This window comes from Coturnix japonica, unplaced genomic scaffold, assembly GCF_054131305.1.
Source record: "Coturnix japonica strain WE unplaced genomic scaffold, WE-NBRP24 Scf045, whole genome shotgun sequence".
In the NCBI taxonomy this organism is placed as follows: Eukaryota; Metazoa; Chordata; class Aves; order Galliformes; family Phasianidae; genus Coturnix; species Coturnix japonica.
Window position 1 is genome coordinate 1,068,110 of NW_028188948.1, and position 21,641 is coordinate 1,089,750.

General features: G+C 41.7%; 2 protein-coding genes across 3 annotated transcripts in view; one reads left to right on the forward strand and one right to left on the reverse strand.

The window, feature by feature from the left end:
• The window catches only part of LOC146752435 (nuclear pore complex protein Nup153-like), a 64,014-nt gene extending 42,604 nt beyond the window's left edge, over positions 1-21,410 (forward strand). The window contains exons 2-6 of one of the 2 annotated variants that reach the window (XM_085531861.1): positions 16,140-16,470; positions 17,997-18,365; positions 19,679-19,942; positions 20,494-20,653; positions 21,197-21,410. In XM_085531861.1, the coding sequence (XP_085387987.1) occupies positions 16,380-16,470; positions 17,997-18,365; positions 19,679-19,942; positions 20,494-20,653; positions 21,197-21,281 (969 nt within the window). In that variant the 5' untranslated portion in view covers positions 16,140-16,379 and the 3' untranslated portion in view covers positions 21,282-21,410. Of the gene's footprint in view, positions 1-10,167; positions 16,471-17,996; positions 18,366-19,678; positions 19,943-20,493; positions 20,654-21,196 lie in introns of those variants that run through there. The other variant, XM_085531860.1, reaches the window with a different exon arrangement.
• Positions 269-1,592, reverse strand: LOC146752436 (uncharacterized). The gene is made up of 2 exons (XM_085531892.1): positions 1,511-1,592; positions 269-1,326 (listed from the first exon to the last, which is right to left on the reverse strand). The coding sequence occupies exon 2, from the start codon at positions 1,232-1,234 to the stop codon at positions 377-379; it is 858 nt and encodes a 285-aa protein (XP_085388018.1). The 5' UTR covers positions 1,235-1,326; positions 1,511-1,592; the 3' UTR covers positions 269-376.
• Positions 21,411-21,641: the final 231 nt, after the last annotated feature.

Below are 21,641 nucleotides of genomic sequence, written 5' to 3' on the forward strand. Positions count from 1 at the left end.
CAGTGGGATGGTTTGGGATGGGGTCTGATTTTGTGATGTCATCACGCAGTGTCATCACATGCAATCATAATCGGTCCATCTTCTGCTTATTAGGGTCTTTGTCTCTTTTATTAGTAATATCAGGAGTGCTGATTTACGGTCATAAATTTCAAAGATGAAATTTAACACCCTCTATCTATAAGGACAGAAATATGGAGAAAGCAGCATGGGCAGCATGGGTAGGAACAGCAACGCCAGCAGTCTTGTCAAAAACACAGAGACTTTTTGTTCTAAGTTTTAAGGGATGTTTATTAGGTATTATAAGCAGCAGGCCGAGAGGCAGATGTTGGGCTCCCGGCCCGCCGGAGCCGTGCTGTGACGGCATTGCGGTGCCGGCCTAGTGCCGCCGCCGGGGCCGCCTCTTGCAGGGCGGCGCAGAGTCCTGGGGGCTGCTGCGGGCCTTCCTCTTCGGGGGGCGCCGGGGCCCCCCAGACGAGCGGTCGCTGCCCTGGGAAGAGGGACCCGCTGTGGCCGCCTGCCCTGGCTCCGTGCTGGGCCCTGCGGTGCTGGTGGAGCGGCCTGGGCCCGAGGCAGGAGGCTCCTGATGGGAGGTGCTGGTGATGGTGCTGGCTGCAGGACTGTCCTCCCTCCCTCCAGCAGCACGGGTGTCCTGGTGGTCCAGCTGGTGGCGGATGGTGGGGCCGTACAGGGCTGCAGCGATGCCGATGAGCCTTCTGACGAAGGGCACCACGTCACCACTGGTGGTCATCTGCAGCGCCTGCACCAAGGCCTCCTGGTCCAGCCCGTGCTGGCACAGGAAGTTCACGGTGGTGCACTGTGCCACGTAGACTTCCCACCAGTCGTCGCTGGACACCTCATGGATCTCTCCCTGCAGCCATCGGAGCAGGGGTCCGAGGTCTTCCGGATGTTGCTGGAAGAAGGCAGCCCAGACCTCGGCTGGGAAGTTGTGCTCAGCTGGGATGAGCACCGGCTCTGCAGGCCCCTGCTCGTCCTGCAGGCCGTCACCTGAGTGCGCTGCGGGCTGCGGGACAGCACACTCCAGGTAATCCTCGTCCGACCTCACCGAGTATCGGATGGTGGCGACTTTGTGCCCGCATACGGCACAACTCGGTTTCTTCTGTGCCCACCAGACGGCACAGCCGTAGCACAGCTGGTGCTGGCAGGGGGTCACGTAAGCCACATCCTCCCGTACTTGCCCACAGATGGGGCAGGTCCAGTCGGATGTTGCATCCATGGCCCGGGCTGTTCGGTGGGCTGGGGAGAGCTGAGGTCGGGAAGCTGCTCCCCTCACAGGTGCTGCAGCAGGCAGAAAGACGGTGTCACCAACTGCAAAAGACAGAGAGAGGCCACGGTCACTCACTGTCCCAGTCTCTCATCAGCAAACCCTCCCGGTCCCTGTTCCCCTCCTGCCACTGCGGAGGCCATGTCCCCACGGGCATAGGCCGGCCTGGGGAGGGGCCCTCAAGAAGCACCCCCAGCTTCTGGCGTTAGGCATTGCCACGCTGCCCACCTGCGCTGCTGCACGCTCCTCTCCTAGATGTCCCAGACGCCTGCAACCAGCAGGGTCGGGGTACAGCTCAAGAGGCTCTGGGACGGCGGCTGAGTGCTGCGCAAGCAACACCCAGATCACGTTCCAGCTCCAAAACTCGCCCTGTCCACACTCCAGTCCTCGCACACTCGCTCGGTTGGAGGCCAGGCACGAACTGCTGGGCTGGGCTGCTGCGCCCGCATTGGAGCAGTGTGGGCCAAGCAGTCACAATCCATCGCACGGAGGTGTCACAGACCAGGGCTTGGCCGTGTTGCTGGGCCTCGCCTTCACTGGGGGACATCACCACCCGTCCCACAGCGACGCCGTCATCCACTGCTTGCTCATCACTATGCGCCAGCCTCACGTGCTGCACGTTTTATTATTCAATAAAATTTCCTGCTTCCCTCTGTCTCTTGAAGTTGGTGATCTTGGAGATCTTTTTCGGCCTTCATGAATCTATGATTTTGTGTTACCCAAGATCACTCTGATTTAGATGCTGAGGGAAACCTTTGTTAATGAATTTTCACTGCCAGTGTATGGAATCTGTTTTAAGATTTTTATATCAAGTAGTTTGAAGAAGGTAAAATAAGAAACAATTTTCTATCCAAGTATTTAGTTGGACATATGCTGCTGGTGTAAAGGAAAGTTACATGGTTTTTTATTATGGAAGATTAAAAATATTTTTTTTTTCTGTTTTTTAGTAAAGTGATGTTTTTATTAGTAAGTATATAAATTTTATTCCTGTACATAACACTGTGCTTTAGCCATTTTCATAAGCCATCTTGGAGTAGATTTATCTTAGAGTAAAAAAGTTACTTCTTACATCCATTGTCTTGTTTTTCTGTTTTGGAAGAGATACAAAACAGAAGTCAAATGCACATACATCAAGTTATTAGCACTCAGTGGAGAAAATGTAGTGCATTACCAACAACAGTTCAGCTCTAGCTGATCTCCAGACAAAGGTACTTTATGATTCTTACACCTTCACTTGTATGGAGAGCATATCTACTGTCACAGAATATCGCCCAATTGAATGCTGTACTGGCACTATGTAGAAAATGGCACCCACATAAGTGAATGGATGTTTTGTTACTGCTTTCAAAGTGCTACTGAGTATCAGACTTGCCTTGTGACTTGCATAAGGACTGTCCTATTTGAGTTGTGGCTGAATTGATGCTGTCTCCCAGCAAGTGGTTTTGAGGCTTCTCTCTTTCAGCTAGCTTTGAAGGCTCAGGGGCAGCAATTCCTGGCTGAAGGTGAAAATTCTACTGCAAAAAGATGAACTGTCCCCTCGCTAGTGCTTGCTTGTATTTCTGTTCTATTTGGAGTATAATTTCATTTTGGGCCTTCTTCCTCCCGTGTCATATGAAAGTTCTATGCTTCTTTTTGGGTATTTTTTATTTAATTCCTGTCCAGAGGGGTATAAAATGCAAGATGAATTAAGCTCCTTGAAGATAGGAACATCTACCTCTTTTCATGTACCATTTTGGGTGAATGTATATAAAATGTCTAAGAAGATGTTTCATTGAGAAGTAATCTGAAACCTATGGACTGAGTGACAACAAGTTTGTTTTCTTTTGACATGAAGGACCACGTCAATTAATGTTTGAAATTTAAATGACCTTGTGAAGGAGAAAAATAAGTACTAGCACTGTCGAAGGACCTCATGGGACTGGTATCTAAACCTTTTTCTACTAAGCACGGTCCTTTTCAGTGGGGAAAAAAATATTAAGAATATTAAGGAGAATTAGAACTGGATTTTCTTTAAGGTCCTTTCCAACCTGAGCCATTCTATGACGCACTGCTTGCTCTCTTCTGAACTAGAAGAACTTTGCCCTTAAACTGATGCAAATGCAGTAGCTGACATAGAAGAACAAGAATGCTCTCTGAGAGTTTTTGTTATGAAATACGTCAAATTTGGGTACCTTACTAAAAATACATTGTGTTTTGATCTTATTGGCTGTTGGAGCGCTTGAATAGTTAAAGAAACATTGAAAACCAGGATATTTCTGTTGTGAGGTGACTGTCGTTTGAGTTTTCTTTCGTGATGAGCCTTCTTATTTTAAAGGAGCATGATCTTTGTACTTCTTGTTTATCACCTTAATTTTTTATGAATTCAGAATGCTTTAAGAGAACTTGCTATGTCTCTTTGTTTATCTTTTTGCTTTTGTCACTATTAGTTTTGAACACATGAATGTGCGATCAGCTTTAAGAAGCTGTCCGGACACAGACCAGAAGAGGAAAAGCTGCCGCAAAGAGATGCCATGGTTTTTAACCTCCCAGCAGTTAGCTTGCTCATTCTGACTATGCAATTTTTTAAAAGCCTGCATGAATCCTGGTGTAATCTGAGTCTGCCACACTGTGATTTATGACACCTTAATGCAGGAATTTAGATTTTTGCTTGTCTGCCATGAGGCACCAATTGTAGTAAAGAGTTAACGAGGGGACATGAGTAACTTGAGCACAGAAAAATTTTGCTGCCACAGGTAGGATTTAAGCCTTACAAACCTGAACATTGTGTTATAAATATGGTAAACACTGCCTCTTGTGTATGCCATTTGACAAGGAAAAAAGTAGGCAGTGTGTTTGGAACTTGCTCCCTATAAATGATAGGACACAGAGCATTCATGCATAATTTTCTGGGGTCTGCATGTGCAGGCTGGTACCAAGTTAATATGCCACATAGGTGCAAATACAAAACATGAAAAAACCACTCACAAGTTGTTCTTGAAGTTTCCATCAAATGCCCTTTGAGTTTATACTTTATTTCTAGGAGTCCCTTAGATTTCTTTAAAACTGTTAAACATCATTTGACATGCCAATATTAAGACAGACTTATGTTTTCTTTGATTTTCTTTTAGTAAATTATTCATTATTATTATAAGTGATTGGGCAAAACTTCAAAAGGAAGAAAAAAACAGCTAAGGATTGAAACAGGAGGAACTCACGTTGAACTGTTAATACCCACAAGGAAAGTGTTTTGGAACAACAGTAACAAAAAAGGCATAGCCTTTGTCCCAAATCATTTTTCCTCTTGAGTCACTTATCTAAGGACTGTTTGACAGATTCTGGCTCCATTTAATAACAGTTTTATGCACTCTGCACTCTCATTTTGCTGTGGCATAAGGAGAACCTGTTGCTATTCAGGTGCCTATTTGGCTAACATAGATAAGTTCACGGGAAATTGGTAGCAACCAGTACATCTGGGAAGAGAGAGATCAACTCAGTATGTTCATTCCGATGCTTTAACTTCTCTTGCTTTTTAAAATTAATTTAATTTATCAGAAGTTGGTAAAAGATTGAAGTAAGGGGAGGAAATGGCATAGGCTGTGGTTATTTCACGCTTGTATTTTGAGGTTGTTTTCTGGGCATGATCTGCATTCCTTGGTCTTGCTTCACTCTATGTAGTGGATGGAGATGGAGGGCTTAGCTCTGGTGTAAAGCCAGCTGTTTCTGCTAGGAATCATGATATTCATTCACAGGTTTTTCCTTCAGGTGATTTTTACTGAAATTAAATGGTCTGGGAGTTACTTGAGTAGCTTATGATGCTTTTCTACAAGCATAAGTGAAGTATTCCTGGTCTTTTAGAGCACAGCTTTTCTTTAAATTAAGCCATTTTCTGTGTGCTTTTATATAACCATTTCTTTATCCTTCTTAAAAAAAAATAAAAATAAAAAAAGCAAGTTTATACAGGAGGGAATACAGGAAAGTAGAGAACGATATTTGGCATGTTTTCTGAAAAGGGTAGATTGGGTTCTTGGCATCTGTTTGTTCCATATTTCTGAATATTGGGTTGGCCACAGTTTTTCGCAGTCTTCTTTCTGAAAGCTTTGGTCAGCTTGAATTCTAGAACAGCTGGATCTTCTGTGAAAAGTAGGCGTCAAGAAGACTCTGAGGGTCCTGGATTAGCAATTTCTTTCCCCCAGTCTTTCAGGCTTTCAGTCGATTGTGGCTGACAGTGCTGTACTTAATACATTTTCTTTCCAGTTGTTTCTGACATATGTAAAGAAATCAATTCTGATATTGCTTTAGAGGAGCACCTTGTTCTCTGGTTTCTTGCTGAAAGCTCACTAAGATCTTATTATTCAGAACTCAGCAATTCCTTAGAGGAATAACTGCTGTAATTTGGACTGGGAATTTAGGTAATGGAACAGTATTTATGTGAGTCCACTTACAGTGGAAAAGAAGGAGAAGAAAAATGTGAATAAAGGAAGGAGAAATATGTCAAGTATTAGTTCAGAAAAAATTAGCATTCAGTAGTTTTGTTCATATTTTATATTAGAATGGCAGATTGTTTAAAATTTAGTCCTAAAGTCCCACAGTAGTGCTAGTAGTTAGATAGACCTCATTTTATCTTTAGGATAGCAAGAAGAATTCCCTTTTTTTTTTTTTTTTTCTTTCCTCCAAAATATGAATTTAATATTGTGACTTGTTAGATATGAATCCGTTTTGCTTTCCTAAGGGCTTGTGCATCGCTGGAGATATTAAAGATGGAATAGCCTTATTCAGTCATCAACAAGGCCGTTACAGGTTTTATTCTCTGGACTATGGTTTCTAGTATTGTGCTCTCCTGGTTTGATATGCTCTCAACAATAAGGCTGCCTTATCTTTTCTCAGGAGGATGTTCTACTGCCTAATACGAATCACTATCAAGAAATACTTAAGATATCAAGTGTACTGTTTCTAAGAGATCTGATGCAGCAGTGTATGAAATTGCTCTGTATGGAACTCGTGCTGATCCATCGACACAGGGAAGCTCAGTCTGAGCTTCATGCTTCTGGAGTTCACAGGAAGGTTCTCATCAGAGGAAAAGGTTTCTTATTTTGCTGCATATATTCCACCTAAAATTAATTTTGAACAAAACTAATGATAATTCATCCACATTGGTGAAATATGAGGTCTGCTTCAAAAATAATGCTTCCTACTTTGTTGGCCTACAACATTAGAGGCAGATGGTGGTGGTACGGCAGTAGAGAATGAAAATTCCCACCAATATTCCATTGCATTTTGTTGCTGTGTGACAGATAGAAGCAGAAGGGCAGACTAACAAAGTGGTTTCTGGCATGGAAGTGCAGATGAAGCAAAAGTGTGTCATCCAGTGGTTTGGACAGGTTATGGAGGCTCTTAATTCTCCCTTATAGATGAGTTCCTTTACTTCATGTGTCTTACTTGTCTTAAAACTCTGTCCATTTTATTAACATAAAGCAAAATTTGCTATCTACTAACTAGAACTGAAGGCAGTTCAGCATGCGAAGTCACTCTGAAGCCAAAGAAGCATGGATTTTTACCTCCCCGATTGCTAAGCAGCAGATGTAATAAAGCTGAAATATTTGTACCACTTATACTGGAAGTATGCTCCCAGTCCCATTCAGACAAGAGGGCAGACTGAGTGCCACGTATATCCTTTCTTTGTGTGTTTGTGAGAATAAATTGTCTACTCCTTCATAAAATGCGTCTGTGATGACAATCTCATATAAATGAGGGCAACCTCTTGAGACACTATCTCTTTTTACAACAATTGTTTCTCTTTATTGAGATACACAGAACTATTTTCATGAAATAGGATAGTTTCTAAGGCTTCCAATTGTATTATTTTTTGTTTTTCTCTGTCTGTTGCTTTATAAATCAGCAAATCTCTAATGTGTTTGACACTGGGTTTCAACAGCGTAGGCAGGCATTCTGGTTTTCAATTTTCTGTTGAACACAGTGTCGGAGGGTGACAACCCACACTTTAATGGTATTGTTCCTTAATTAAATAGTACGGAATACGGATAGGAAACTGATTCCAAGGTCTTTCAAATAAGCAATTTATTTTGATACTGTTTTCCAATACCTATTTAAATGAAGGATAATGGTGACTAGTGGTTGCTTGTCTCTAGGTGCTCTTTAAATTCATCTCCATTAAACTCTGGTCCACTTTCAGACATACCTCTGGGCAGGTAGAACATGCAAGAAAAATGCATTTGATATAAGCAGTTGTTAATTCAATTGTGCTATCTTCTAGTGAGACTGTTTCAGAGAAATGCAAGTAGAAATCTAAGGGAAGTTTGTTTTAATACACGGAATGAAAATGGATTGGGAGTATGCCACTCTAGCCGTGCTCTATCATCTAAATTACTTTTGGTGACCTAATCCTTGCCAATAGCTGTTGATAGTAACCATAAATGCAAACTGACACGTGAAACCTGTTTTGTTCAACTTCAGGCAAAGACTGCTGAATTTGCCTGTTCATCAAATTGTTATGCGCCTCATATGTTTTAAAGTACTTCTATTTTCTCTCTTCGATGGTGTGTGATGCCACAGTAAGTAGTTACTAGTTAATGCTGTTTAATTTCCACCCCTATGAAGGGAGACAGGTCATTTTTACACTTTCTGTATATGAGCATGTGGACGTTCAACCTTTGAACTAAACCTTCAGTTTAGTGTTACAAAAGCAACACTAATCCCCATTGCTGGGACATCCATCAAGAAGTCCATTTGTTTAACTGTTCCACACCATAGACATGAATCCTTTGGTTTCTATGTCTATTTTTGCCACAGCATCCTCGTGTTGTCCTCTGTGCTGCCTTGACTTTTTTTCTTTGGTAGCAGACTGCTTGATAGACTTCATCACAGCATATTTGAACTGAAGAGGTCAATTGCGTAGCCTGAGCTGAACTCTGTTCCTAGCATCAGTTGTCTTGAGTGGTGTAGCTCTGCAATCCATCTTTAGTTTAAAGCATCTGTCGTGGTTTTCAACTCCTTCTCCATAACTGAAGAACCAAGTTATAACATTCAGAACAGGGCAATACAGTGAAGCACTGACATGTTTTGGTAGTTTAAAGAAGCTCCAAGTTTATTGTAGTAAAACAGGGACAGGCAGTTTGCATTTGCTTCTGCAACTCTAATCTCATCAGAGTTAAGACAGCCAAGATAAACCTAAGGCAACTTCACACTTAACATATCTTTTTAATGCAGTCATGCTTAACGGTGCTGCTGCTGTATATTCCTAGGGTAACTATGGCCTGTTTCTCAGTGTGTGCTGAAGTGTTTCTGTTTTTAATATAAGGATCTGACTTGAAGAGGAGAAAAACATCCCTTTTCCAAGTTTTTCATGCTGAGAACTACAATTAAAAGTAATTGCTTCTATTTCCAAAGTAAAACATGACTTTTAAAAGCTGTAATATTCAGCAGTACCAGGAGGACGCTTATGTCATGTAGAGACAGTTTCGATATTTCACTTTATAGGTGCTCCCATCTGCCTCTCTTAAAGCAGTTCTTCCTGAGAGATGAATGAAGCAGGTTTCTCAAAAAGGCAATATAAAGGGAAGAGGAACACAAAATACCAGAAGTAGAAAAATGAAATAAATATAAATGCCGCATCAATCTGAAGGCATTTGTGCAAATTGCCTCATAAATATAAACAGTGTAGACTGCTGTGATAAGTAGAGGCATTTTAGGGCTGAGATGTTTTGTATACAACTCCGATGCTAATTGTAAACGAAAAAGATTATATTGATAAATGAACCTTGTCTTACTTCTTTTCTTCTTCTTCTTCTTCTTCTTCTTCTTCTTCTTTTTTTTTTTTTTTCCCCTCATAAAATAGAGGTACAAATTGCATGAGTTAAATTTGTTTTACCTATAAGCCATTATAAATAAGAGAATCAAGAGAATGTCTGAACTTTGAGAGGAAACAGAACAACGTAAAATGGGTTTAGAAACCTATCTTGATTGGGCAATGAATTGTGCTGAAACAGCTCAACATAGAAGGACATGATCAGAATATCCCAAATTTGGAAATTTAAGTTTTATGCCTGGGAAGGAGAATAGACTGAATTAAAACAAAATACAAGTTCAGATGACATTGGAAGGGGAGATATGGCTTTCTGCAGAGTTTGCGCCTGCCTGGGAAAATCTGCTGTGATCTGACACATCCAGAACAACTGGACAAGTATTGGTTTTGCTGGCTTCCTTAATGTGTTGTTCCCTGGAGTGCACACTGTGGACAGAGTAAAAGCCAGATGCTTGCCAAATACAACAGAAAGGAATTACAGAATTAGAACCCTTAGCAGCCTCTTAAAACGCTATGAAACTTGTGAGATTTACACATGGCATCACTGCTTTCCGGCTTAATGAATTGGCCAAGTCCATTTTCCACTGCCCTTTGGACCTCCTCTGTAGGTCATCTCCCTGCAGAGACAGGCCAGCCTTTTAGGAGACCCAAGCTTTCAAATAGAAAAGCCATTTTTTTAAAGGCCATGCTCCTGTATCCATAGATGTAGGAAGTACTTTTAGCAGTAAGGATGGGGTAGGTTGGAGCATGTGTAGGAAGGCTGGGAAACCTGATGCCCTGACATCCTGCTCTCCATACATTTCCTGCAGGATTTGGGGCAAATTACTTTGCCTCTTTGCCTGGCAGTTACACAGTTGTGAAATGGGGACAGCTGTCCTCCTCTATTTCTCAGAGGACTTGTGAAAATAAAGGCATTAAAGATTGTGAAGCCATCTGTTGCTATGGTGATGAGGCTCATTTAGGCACTGAAGCACCAAGATTAGAAACTAATATGTTTCCTGCACAACTTATTTAGAAATATGGATAGGCGGCACTGACGTGTAGGGTCTGGCTCTGCCTCCAGTAACAGGGTTACTGATTTTCATCGGGAACAGAATCTGTAGATTGTAGCAGGCACTCTTTGCTAAGCCTTGGTATGTTAAATGCCTCAAATTGGGTCAGTTGCATAATGCCTCATGGTTGCTTGTTACACCAGGTAAAAACAACGTGCAGGATTTTAACACCTATTATGATTGCTAGATGCTTTTGCATTTCTTGTTAGGCATTCAGAGCTCAGGTGAACGCAGTGGGAATGTGAAAATTTTGCTGGGGAGGTACTGGAGGAAAGAGCAGAGAAAGGGTATAGGGAAATGGATTTTCTTACTTCAGCCCTGCCATAAAGAGCATGCTATGGATGAGTCAGAGGCTGGGGAGGAGGATCAGTGGGATACCTGTGATACTGCTGTTGCTGGGGAAGGATGATGAAACTTACTTCCATTGTTGCTTTGCCCTGCAAGTGTAAGTTTGATATCTTGAGGCTGACAGATTTTGCAAATCTTACCTGCCTGTCTTTTCCCAATGCTCTGCATCAGTACAGCTAGTGCCGTTTAGCTGTATTGAATAATTCAGGTTGGAAGGGACCTTTGGGTCCTCTGGTCCAATGCCTTGCTCAAAGGAGGGTACGCTTCAAAGCTAAACCAGGTTACTGGAATTCTTGTCTAATCAAGTTTTAAAAATCTCCAAGGATGAGTATTCCATATCCTTTATGGGCCCCAGTTTCAGTTCTGATCCACATTTTTCACTATTATTTAACTAGAATTTTCTTTGATGCTGCTTATCCCTGATGGGTCTTTATTGGACTCTGAGGAAAAACTGCAGTACCTTGAAGCCACGAGACTGTGCTTACAGGACATTTGCTTATTAGCAAATGCTGCATGACCAGAAATCTTCCTGCTTGCAAGGCCTGAGCTTCACCCCACGTGGGACAGCCCTCTGCCACACTGCTGCTCATTCTCAGCCTGAGTCCTTCCTGCATTATGCTGCTGTGCACCATCTGTGTTTGCCCTTGGAAATAAAAAGACTGGAAAACAAAAACCTACTTATGATGAGGAGCTTTAATAAGCACTTGATACAAATAGAGAAAGCATCTGGGGTTGGCTGTAAGATGTTTGCTTTTAAATGGCCTATCAAAGTATGAGATGCTTTCTCTAAATCTGATCTTGAGAGAAATCTGAGTTCTATATCCCATTTCCAGATGGCATAACTTAATATCATGGTGAATTATTTGGCACACTTTAAACAAATTCTTCTTCTCTCTGCACCTGAGACAGAAGCATCATCAAATTATGTCTGGAAAGTTTGGTGAATTATTGTTTCTTATACTTAAAAACATAATACAGCTTTTCAGACTTTTCTGGGACCTGGTTAGTATTCTCTCTTTTTAAACCTAACATGACTTTTCTCCTATGTGTTTGTGTTTGGGAGTTATTCTAGCACACCATTCTCAACCATCTGTTTTTGTTCAGTGTTTTGAATCTTCTTCCAGCTTCCCTATAGCTCAGAAGTCTCCAATGCAGAGGGAGAATAGGCTCCAGTAAAACACTAGAGTGGTTAAGTGGTTCCAGCATGACCAGCGTGAGTTTGCTCTGTTTTTAAACAATGTGAATATGAACTAAATGAAAATGCTCTGAAGGAGAAGGACAAGGCAGGAAAACTTCTTATTTTCTGTATCTTGCTGAGACATTGTAGTCAGAAGTAACAGGAAAATTGATCATTTTCTCACATCCAGGTGATGGCGCACATGGCCTCTATTAGCTGACAACAAATTTAGATTATGTTTATGTTGTAGCCAGCTTTGTCAGTAATTTTCTTTTGAAGTAGTAAATAATATTAATTGTGTAGAACAGAAGCATAAATACTCTTCTTTACCACTCTCTGCTGTTTAGAACATTATTTTGAGAAGGATTTGTATTTCCTACAGTTTTTAATATTAATTTGTTAAGTCATTCATGGCGTGTTCAAGTGATTAAGACTCAAGGTCTGCTTTCCTGTACCTCTAGGTCATTGCAATGAATTTCAGTTTTTATTTGCTTCTGTTGCCTGAAGTACAAGCCAACAATCACATGTAAATGCACTTCAGAAATTCCACAGGTGTTCCATGAACACTGGCTTATAAATTGAGTTGAGACAGAATAGGATGCAGCTGAAACATAAAAGTAAAAGGTTGCAGAACTGTATTCCTGCAGCTGGGACCATGCCTTGGGGGGCATTTATCAGTTCAGACAGCCTCCTGATTAGGACTCAAAGAAACACAGGAAAGCACAGTGAGGGTGGATGTAGGAATAGGGCATTGCAGAACATACAAGCCAAAATCAAACATCTGAGGAGTCAAAATGTCAGATATGGAGTGGCCGAAAAACAATTGGAAGTCAGTCAAAGGATCCCAAAGCCATCACAACCAAAGCAAAATGTGGTCAGAAACAGGGATAAGGCAGGAATGAGTGGTGCTGACCCTTAGAGCAATCTCAGGATGAGGTGTAAGAGCCCCACGTAGCACAGTGGTGCTGTCCCCATGTCCTCCATGCCTGCCTGGGTGCTGCCACCATGCCTTAGGCTGACTGTGAACACTCTCCAACACCTCTGCAAGCTGTACTGCTCAGTTGCATTTGCAAATTCTTAAACACTTTCTCCTTGGCAATGCCTCTGCAAGGAAACGAGTGACACTTAGGTCTCTTTCCTTTCATTGTCGGCCTTGTTCTTTGGCTTGTCAGGGTTATTATCATTAAGGGGTTGCAAAGCTCTCTTCAGCCTGTTAGCAATTAGCAGACTGTGGCCTGGGATTTCTGAGACAGAAGATGTGGCCTTGCAAAAGCAGTTACAGCTGAGAGTGGTGTCTTTGCTGTGCTCTCTTAATGCGTAATTGACTGCTCCAGGGCAGAGAGGGAATGAGCAGACAGAAGTATCGGGGAAAAGTGTATCGTTCTGCTTTTTCTTGATCTGATCCAAGCACTTGGTTGAATCTACAGTGAGCAAGGCGTGCTTGTAATTGGCCTGACTTTTCTTTGCTGGGTTTTGTTATTCCCCGAACTATTTGGAGCTCTCCAAAGTTTTGGTGTTAAGTCTAAAGGAAGGATTTCTGTATGTTATACTCAAAATGGAGTAAAAGGTCTTCAGGGCCAAAAGCCTTTGGACCTTTGTGGTGCTACCATACTGGAAACCCAAGTTAAACACTCTATCACCACTGCAAGCTTTGTCTCTGCCTTAGAAACTGGACTAGTATTTTGTGGACTAACCTTTGTGTCTGTGAAAGCAGACTTGCACTGTGGTTCAGACCTGGTAGAAGCGAAGTTCTGCTGATCTGGAAGAAATGGTTCTTTGTTCCTATTTTCTTCCACTGTTTGGATAGAGAATGTTTTATGAAAAATGACTGTGTTCCAGGTAGCTTTGTTGCAGCTGATAGCTATAGCACTGCCATGTAGCTGTATCATCTCAGTGACTGCAATAAAAGATTCAGTGGGCTTGATTCTGCTCTCCATCTGATGTGTTTATGCCAGCAGGCTTCTGTGGCTGTATTATTGTTTGTTTCTAACAGTGTCAGAACAAGAACAGAGCTTCTGGGGACAAATATAGGTAAATGGAATATTTCTTTGGAATTCAACTCATTCGTTGCTCTCCCTCACCTGTCTAAGAGCAGACTACCCTGACAAGGCTCTGAACCAACTTCCCATATTGGTCCTGTTCCAAGAAGGTCATCTGAAAAGTTGTACCACTTGGCAGCGATTTAAAAACAATCAAACCTACTTGTCTCATTTCTTCAGAAGAGAGAGAAAGGGCACCAGTCTTAAAGAGAAATTTTTGAGCTGTGAATTCCAAGGAGACAGTGGCATCAACTACGGCCATGACAAAGTGGGAGGAGAATGCAGATTTAAGAATTACTTTGTCCTTACTGAATAGTTGTTAGCTAAGGGTGGAGGAGAGTGGATTTTACATGGTCCCTTGGTTAGTGAGCTTGAGTGCATTATATACTGCTATTATGCATTAAATGCACCATGTACTAGACAAGATGTCTCAGTAGAGTTGAGGTCTCTAAAGTCAGATATAGTAGTGGCTGTCTTCAGCTCTGTCTTTAGTGTGAACATCTTTGCCAAAGGAGGGAACTTGTTTTAATTGACTTTTTTTTCTCTGCCAACATTTTGCTTTGGTAAAATAAGTGAAAAATCCTATTAGACAGGGGAAGGAAAAAAGAGAGGGACCTTTTGTCCCTCAGTGTGTTCTGAATATTTGAAGGATGTGATGTTTAGAAATCAGTGAAAGCTAGATGGGATTTAAATATTAAGGGGCAGGAATTTGCCTTCAGGTAAAGGATGATATTTGCATGACTCATGTTGTTAGGTGAACATTCCTGTGTATTGGTGACCTTTTACCTTGGTAGCAATGGGAAATATGTTAAGTAGGGGGCCCAGTTCTTCATTATGTTCCACCATAGGAAATGATTAGAGGGAACTCAAAAATAGTGTGTAGCATAACAAGATGCTGAACTAAATATTTTCACTGCTCAACTAAATCTCCCATTGCTTTTAATAACACACTATTTTTTTTTTTTCCTTTCTTTCTTTTTCCCATGAATACCATACAAGAAGAGGAAATCTTGTAACAACTGCTATGGAAGCCATGAATTTCACTGCAATTTCATTTCTATAGTTTAAATTATATGAAAGAATATGCTGATTTATCTGCTTAACCATGTCTCTCCTCTGCCTGGTATTACAATTTTCAAGGTATCCAAAGAGTAGGAATGTTTTGGTGGAGGTTTGTATGGTTTCTATAATGCAGCGATACTTGAAACAAGTGTCAAGTATGTAAACAAAGTTTATTGAATTTATTCTTTCCTGTTTAAGTCTTGTACGGGCCAGGAGTCCAAAAGAGAATTAGAAAATGGTGTTCTGCATGTCTGCTAATGATGACTTAGGATTGCTGATACTTACTGAACTTGTAGTGAAAGGTTTTTTTTCCTGTTTTAAGGGGAAAAGATCTATTTTATCAAACTGTAGCCACAAATATTCAAGATTATTTTTCTGATTGGATGTTATCTGAGCTGCCTATGACTGTATCTTTAGTGTCAGTCTTTATGTTGGTCTTTTAGCTGATGCAATATAAAGAAATCATAAACAATGGAGTATGTTTATGTAATTCAAATAAAATAGTGATGCAGATAAAAATAGCTAAGTTCCATTAACTTTTCAGACCATAATAGTGAAACACTTGTAAGTCGTAGGATACGCTTGAATGTCTGTAGTACCAATTTATCCCTCTGCTTAGTCATTCATTTCTATTTAGATCTTGGTGCTTCTGTGCAGCCTGTGATTAGATTGGCAGTTCTCATTTAAACCCTAACTCATTCAGTCTTGGTTATCAAATAGCTTAAAAGGCAAGAACAAACGCTGTTGTTTTTAAGATGTACTGATATATGATTTGCATCCTTACATGTGGAATAGGCTGGATTTACCAGAGTAAATGTTCTTTCATCTGTAGTTTTCTTTGTAGGTATTTTGTGTTTTGTTGTGTGGGTTCAGTACACAATACTTTAAATGTTATATTTGTTCCAAATTCGCTGTTGTAGCGAATCAGAGCGGAGCAGGATGAGAAAGTAACATGTTTTGTAAAAGAGAAAAATTTTACTTTACAACTCTAGGAAGTGGAGGGACCGGTACTCCCAAAAATATCCCTACCCATCAGTACTGCATCTCTGGCTCCATTCAACTTTAGTTTTCTGACTAGCAGTACTGTCTCATCGTCACCAAGCACTGTTTCAACATCAGTGATGAACAAGGTGAATCTATGTTGTATGCTATAAATGCTTTCCTGTATGAGTCTGTATCTGCTCTTTTGCAAGTTAACTTCTGTGGTGCTCATGAAATTAACTGGTGTTAGTTCATACTGAGTTGAGTAAGTCAGAGTTGTATTGCAGTTTGGAGAGAAAAATGCAGTTTTTTGATTGTCAGTCTTAGACTTGCAAATGTCTGGTTTGGTTTTGGAACTGTGGCAGAAAATGAAGTTGCATCAGCTTCTTTTGCATTTAAGAAATCAGATGAGAAAAAGGACGAAACTCCTGCATCAAAGAGAGGCTTCTCTTTTGGTAACGCGGAGTCGGCTCCTGCCTCGCAGTTTGTTTTGGGAAGGACAGAAGAGAAACAGGATTCTGTCAGTTCTGCTCCTCCGTTACTGTTTGGGAAGAAAGTTGAGAATGAAGAGTCAAAGGCACAACCTGTCTTTTCCGTTGGGCAGCCTGAATGTACCAAAGAAGAAAGCACAGCAAAACCTATGTTCAACTTCAGCTTTGTTAAACCATCGGAGAAAGAAACTGAGCAGGCAAAGCCAACTTTTTCATTTGGGGCCCAAGCCAATACTTCAGGTAAGCAGAATATCTTTTGTCTTCAGTTGTCTAAGTCCCTCAGATGGTATCTCTGAAGTCATAAGTTACAGAATCTGTAGGAGTTGCTGGGTTCATGTACTGGAGCTTTAGAAAAAGCTTAATTACTCTGTGCAGTGTGATTTGTGTTCCAGTTGTTGACGTATAGACAATTAGTAGAATTCCTGTTTTGATTTCAGTGAGTTTTAAGACTAGGTTTAGACAAAAAATATATACATATTGTCACACATTAAGGAACCTGTATTGCATCCCACATGAGCATGGATGGTTTGTATGGTTTCTGTGCTAGCAGCATAGTTGGTGGTACAGTCTTTAGCGTGGTGACAGAGGCCTCATGCGATGGTTTTCATAGTGAAAGGGGATGTGAGGAGGTGTCTCATTCATGTGTTCTTGCAGCTGTGCTGCTGCAATTTACTGCCATGAAGGTGTGGAAATTGCTTAATAGGTACTACACAGTTTTGTGCATCTTTAACCTTCTGAAAGAGCGGGCTGAAAGATTTTAGTAACAATTGCCATGTGGAAGAATTCTGATTCTGATTTCATGACTTATCAGCCATGGTTTGCAGAACAGCGTTCATTACTCACTTCTACTAACTTTGGAAGTTATAAGGGAAGGAACAGAGAGAATAAAAGCAACGCATGGGGTTATGGTTCTTATGATTGAGTTGAAGTTCTGGAGTTTGATTTAACCATGGAAATTTGATGAAACACCTTGTGTAAAAATGAGATTTTAACGAGCCTTCTTCAGCACAGTAGAGAGTCCCTTAAAAGTGGCATAGATGAAAAGGGTCCGTAACTTCTGGAAAAACAGCAGTGGGAAATCAAGAACAGGGTCAGGTGTAATAATGAGAGAGCAGAAGCTTAGGGAAAGCTGAAGAACTGCATACTTTAAAAGATAACTTTAAATGTAAAATTGCACTCAGTACTTTGTGACAGTTCTGTAACAGGGGGCTGTTCTCTGTGGCTCCCAAAAGCAGGTCTTGAAAGTACTGAATTACAGTGAGCTTAAGCCAAAAGAGTGAGGCTGCAGGATGATGGGCTTAGCCAGCTTTAGGGCTGTAGGCACAGGGCTGTAATTTCAGGAGAGGCTACAAAAGCAGCTGTACCACTGTGGGTTGTTTTTTTTTTGCTGTGTTATTTAGCAAACTACAGAAGTGTTGCAGGTAATGCATGTTGTTCTTCTCAGAGCATCTGAAGAATAGTTTTGTTTGAGGAGCTGAGATGTACTGGTTCATTCTGGTTCCAGTTGTTATAGCCAGTGCTTGGTGTCCGTAACTACTAAAGCCTAGAACTGTGGTGGTGTCATCATTCTTCACAATTCTCCCATTCCTTTAATTGCACATGGCAGCGATCAGTGTATTAAACCTGGATTTTATGTAATCCACAGTAGCTGGATAATAGTTGAGACATCGTCCAGCATTTCTCCTTGTACAGTGGCTGGAACAGGGTCTCTCTGTTGCGCTTGGTTTGCCGTCTTGCAGTGTTTTATGTTCTGTTCTCCCTCTCAGATCAAAGAACAGCAAAGCCATCCTTCAGCTTCTTGAGCTCTAGTTCCTCCAGCGCAGCTGTACCTTCCACTTCAGCCAACAGCAGCAGCCTGTTTGGCAGCGTCACTTCTTCCTCCAACCCTGCACCAGTTCCCACTCCCTTTGTGTTTGGGCAAGCCAGCAACACTGTGAGCAGCACCGCTTTTGGCAATTCTGCAGAATCTACAGCATCTCAGTCATTTGGCTTCTCTCAAGAAAACAAACCCACCACAACATCTTCCACCACTGGTGCAGCAGTTAATCCATTTGTCTTCGGTTCAGGAGCCAACAGTAGCAATGCAGCAAGTTCTGGCTTTACCTTTGGAGCCACGGCCACATCGAGTTCAACAGGTACATTTAAGCAGGTGCTTTTGTTTTTGCACTTAGATCACAAAAGTGGAGCAGGGAAAGAGTGTTTCCTGGAGAACAGGTAGGGAAAATGCGTGGAAATTGAGAAAAGTAGTGAATATTTACATCCAACAATATATAAACAGTGCTATTGCTTGGGGCTCAGGTCAAGTTTTGAGGCAGTCTGGGAAATACAGTTTAGGGATCAACTGGCTGTGGTGATATTTTGTGCATTGGATAATCCTTTACTGGCTTTCATTTGCATAGGAACTTGTCATTGTGAGAATGAATTTCCCTCTTCTCAGTATCCATCCAGTGCTGAAGGTTAAAAGTTAGTTTTAACTTGAATTTTTCTCTCCCATACCTAAAACTCTTCAAGCGTTGTAAATAACATCAAGATTTGTACTATCCACCCTTCACAAGTGTATATTACAAACACAGTATTGATATATGCAGCTGCTGCTTTGTAAAGCGTGACTTCTAATGAGCACGATAGCCAGTCCTTCATTTTCTTGGTCTTCATAATCTTCAAATCTTCATAAAAGTACTGGAATGCCTTTTAGTCCGTCTTAACTTCTGTTTTCCTTCCTGGAAAAACAATCAGCCATTCCGAGTTACGTTGCAGCAGTTGGTATTTTTACGTTGCGTGACGTCTGCTTAAATTGCATTTAGATTAATAGCGCTATTTAGAAGGTCTCTTTTTGCTCAGCAGAAGTGTGTATGTTTGAAGTCACAGCTCAGTCCTGTATTTTTTTCTCATTATTTCTGCTGGCCATGCAGAACCAAAGCAGCTAATTGAATGAGCTTGTTTGCTATTATATGGAGAGACAGAATTATTCTGGTAGCTCAGTTAGGTCCCTGCAAGCCTGATGTGGTCTCCAGAAATTGATAATTGTAAACATTTGGATGAGGAAGGGGTGCAGTTGCTTATGAGAGGAAAGATTGGCGTTCTCCTCATTCTAGTAGATCAGGAGCTGTGTTTTGAACGCTTAAAATAATACAAATAAGTGAGTGAGTGTTCTTTACCCGTGGTATAAATAATCTTAGTAATACAAATTAGCCTGTGCTATTTGTGGGAGCCTGCTTCTAGAGCCTGAATGGCTAACAGTAATTTGAGTCTAGACAACCCGTGTTTGAGGTGTGCGTTGTCTGACTCCTTTAAGTATGCTGTTTTTCATGTAACTTACAAGAAAAGGTAGGATTCCTATCATGAATGAGGTGCTGTTTGTTGTTTTACCTACTTGGCTGCAAACATAAAGCTCTGTAACAAACAAAACAACTCAGCACATACTGAAATTTCTCTTCTTTTCCTTTAGGGTCATCCTCTACATTTGTCTTTGGGTCTGGGTCTTCAGCGCCTGCTGCTGGACCAGCATTTGGTGCCAGTCAGCTACCAGCATTTGGCCAGAGCCAGGGCCCTGGCCAGCCAAATGCTCCCAGCTTTGGATCTTTGTTGACATCACTGTTTTCATCTGGCTCTCAGCCTGCGCCTCCTGCCTTCGGCTCTGTGACAAGCAGTACTGTGTTTGGACAGCAATCGAGCCAACAGCCAGGTTTTGGCTTCGGCGCCTCCAATGCTGGTGAGTGTTGACCATCCTTTTCGTTTCAGGTCTCAAAGAGAGCTTGGTTAGTCAGTGAGTTGGTTTCCATGAAGTGCAGCTGAAGTTTAGTGAATGAAATTACTTCTGCCTTTTGTACATACTCTACTGTAAGAATTGCCCTCCATAGAGGGAGTAGACACAGGGTTAAGTATTTTGCATCTGATTCCTTACTGCCGGAGAGGTACACTACCTTCACCAATAGGTTGTACATTGTTGTATATTGTGTGCATGCAGCCATAGACTAATGGCAGTACAGGTAGCAGCAGACAGTTCCTTAGCAATTTGCCAGCAGTCTAAAAATCTCTTTATGATGCTCTACTGAAACAAATGATGTTGTCTAGGTGTTGTTCCTGTTGTAACTTAGCATTTCTGGTAAACCTCCCTCCCACCCCAAGCTGTGCCGCCTTGAGCAAGGTCTAAGCAATGTATGTTAGAGGTGGTGGGAGGAAGGAGGGGAGGACTTTCCTGGAAAGAACAAACTCAAATTTCAACTTTCTTATTCCCTTCTCCTTCTACCCTGTCTTTCTCAGGTCCCGTATTCCAGTTTGGGAGTAGTACTTCTAATTTCAACTTCACGAGTAACCCAGAAGTATTTACTTTTGGTGCAAATCCTCCTGCACCGGCAGCATCAGTACAACCTTCCGGCTCTTCAGGATTTTCATTCAGCCAACCTGCAACGTTTACAGTGGGGTAAGAGACCAAATCAGATTTTCACTTGAGCTTTTGGTACTATCTGCAGAGCGCAGGCAGCCTCTACTGATGTTAAATTGTGAGGTGCTCAGATGTACTTCGGAATTTATGTCTAAGGACAGCATCTCTCCTCGCTCTGTTAGTGTGACTGGCTAAGTAGTCAACGATGGCTTTATAGCAGCACAGCTCTCAGAAATATCATGCAGCCATGAGAAGTGTTCTTGAAAAATAAGATCTGAATTGAGCTGTTACGCTGCTGCTTACCTGCTGAATGAGAGAGATTTCATTGCTTTTGGTTTCTGGAACTCTCTTCCCGTTCATCATACGTTGTCTGTTGCCAGCTGCTGAGCAGTGAGCAGCCAGATGATAAAACAGTTGTTCTGGAATATCTGCTCAGTGCTGCTACTGAACTGTCAGCTAACAGTAGGGAACGTCAGCTGGGTTTAGACCGTCGTGAGACAGGTTAGTTTTACCCTACTGATGATGTGTCGTTGCGCTAACTCTGCGTTGTCCTAACTCTGTGCTACCGGTTTCTATTCATAGGACTAATGGAAAAAATATTTTCTCTGCCTCCGGATCTTCAGTTCCCGGTCGGAAGATAAAGACTGCAATTAGACGTAAAAAGTAATCGGCAGATTGGTAAAGCAACTTTCAAAGCAGCTGCTGCCCTGCATTGTTCAGTTGTTGGGATCGTACCTCGTGCTGGGTTAGCTGAAGTCAGATCTGCCTAAACAAATATAAAACTTTGCTGCCCTTTCCTTCTCTCTCTGGTGTAGTTCATTTTGTAACAACTAGAGTTGGCAACAGCACCGTTCTCAAGCAAAACTATTTTAGAATCCAGCAAGTTACTTCTTTCACTGACTTGGCATGGTTCGGCTATAGAGATGAATATAGCCCGCACAGTGAATGGCTTGTACAATACCTCTTCATCTGCACCACTATGTGAGCTCATCCTGTGCAGCAGGAGGAGAACAGCTGGGAGCTGGAG

Bases quoted from the DNA above. Each gene is read 5' to 3' on its own strand.
- LOC146752436 (XM_085531892.1), bottom strand. From the start codon at position 1,234: ATGGATGCAACATCCGACTGGACCTGCCCCATCTGTGGGCAAGTACGG.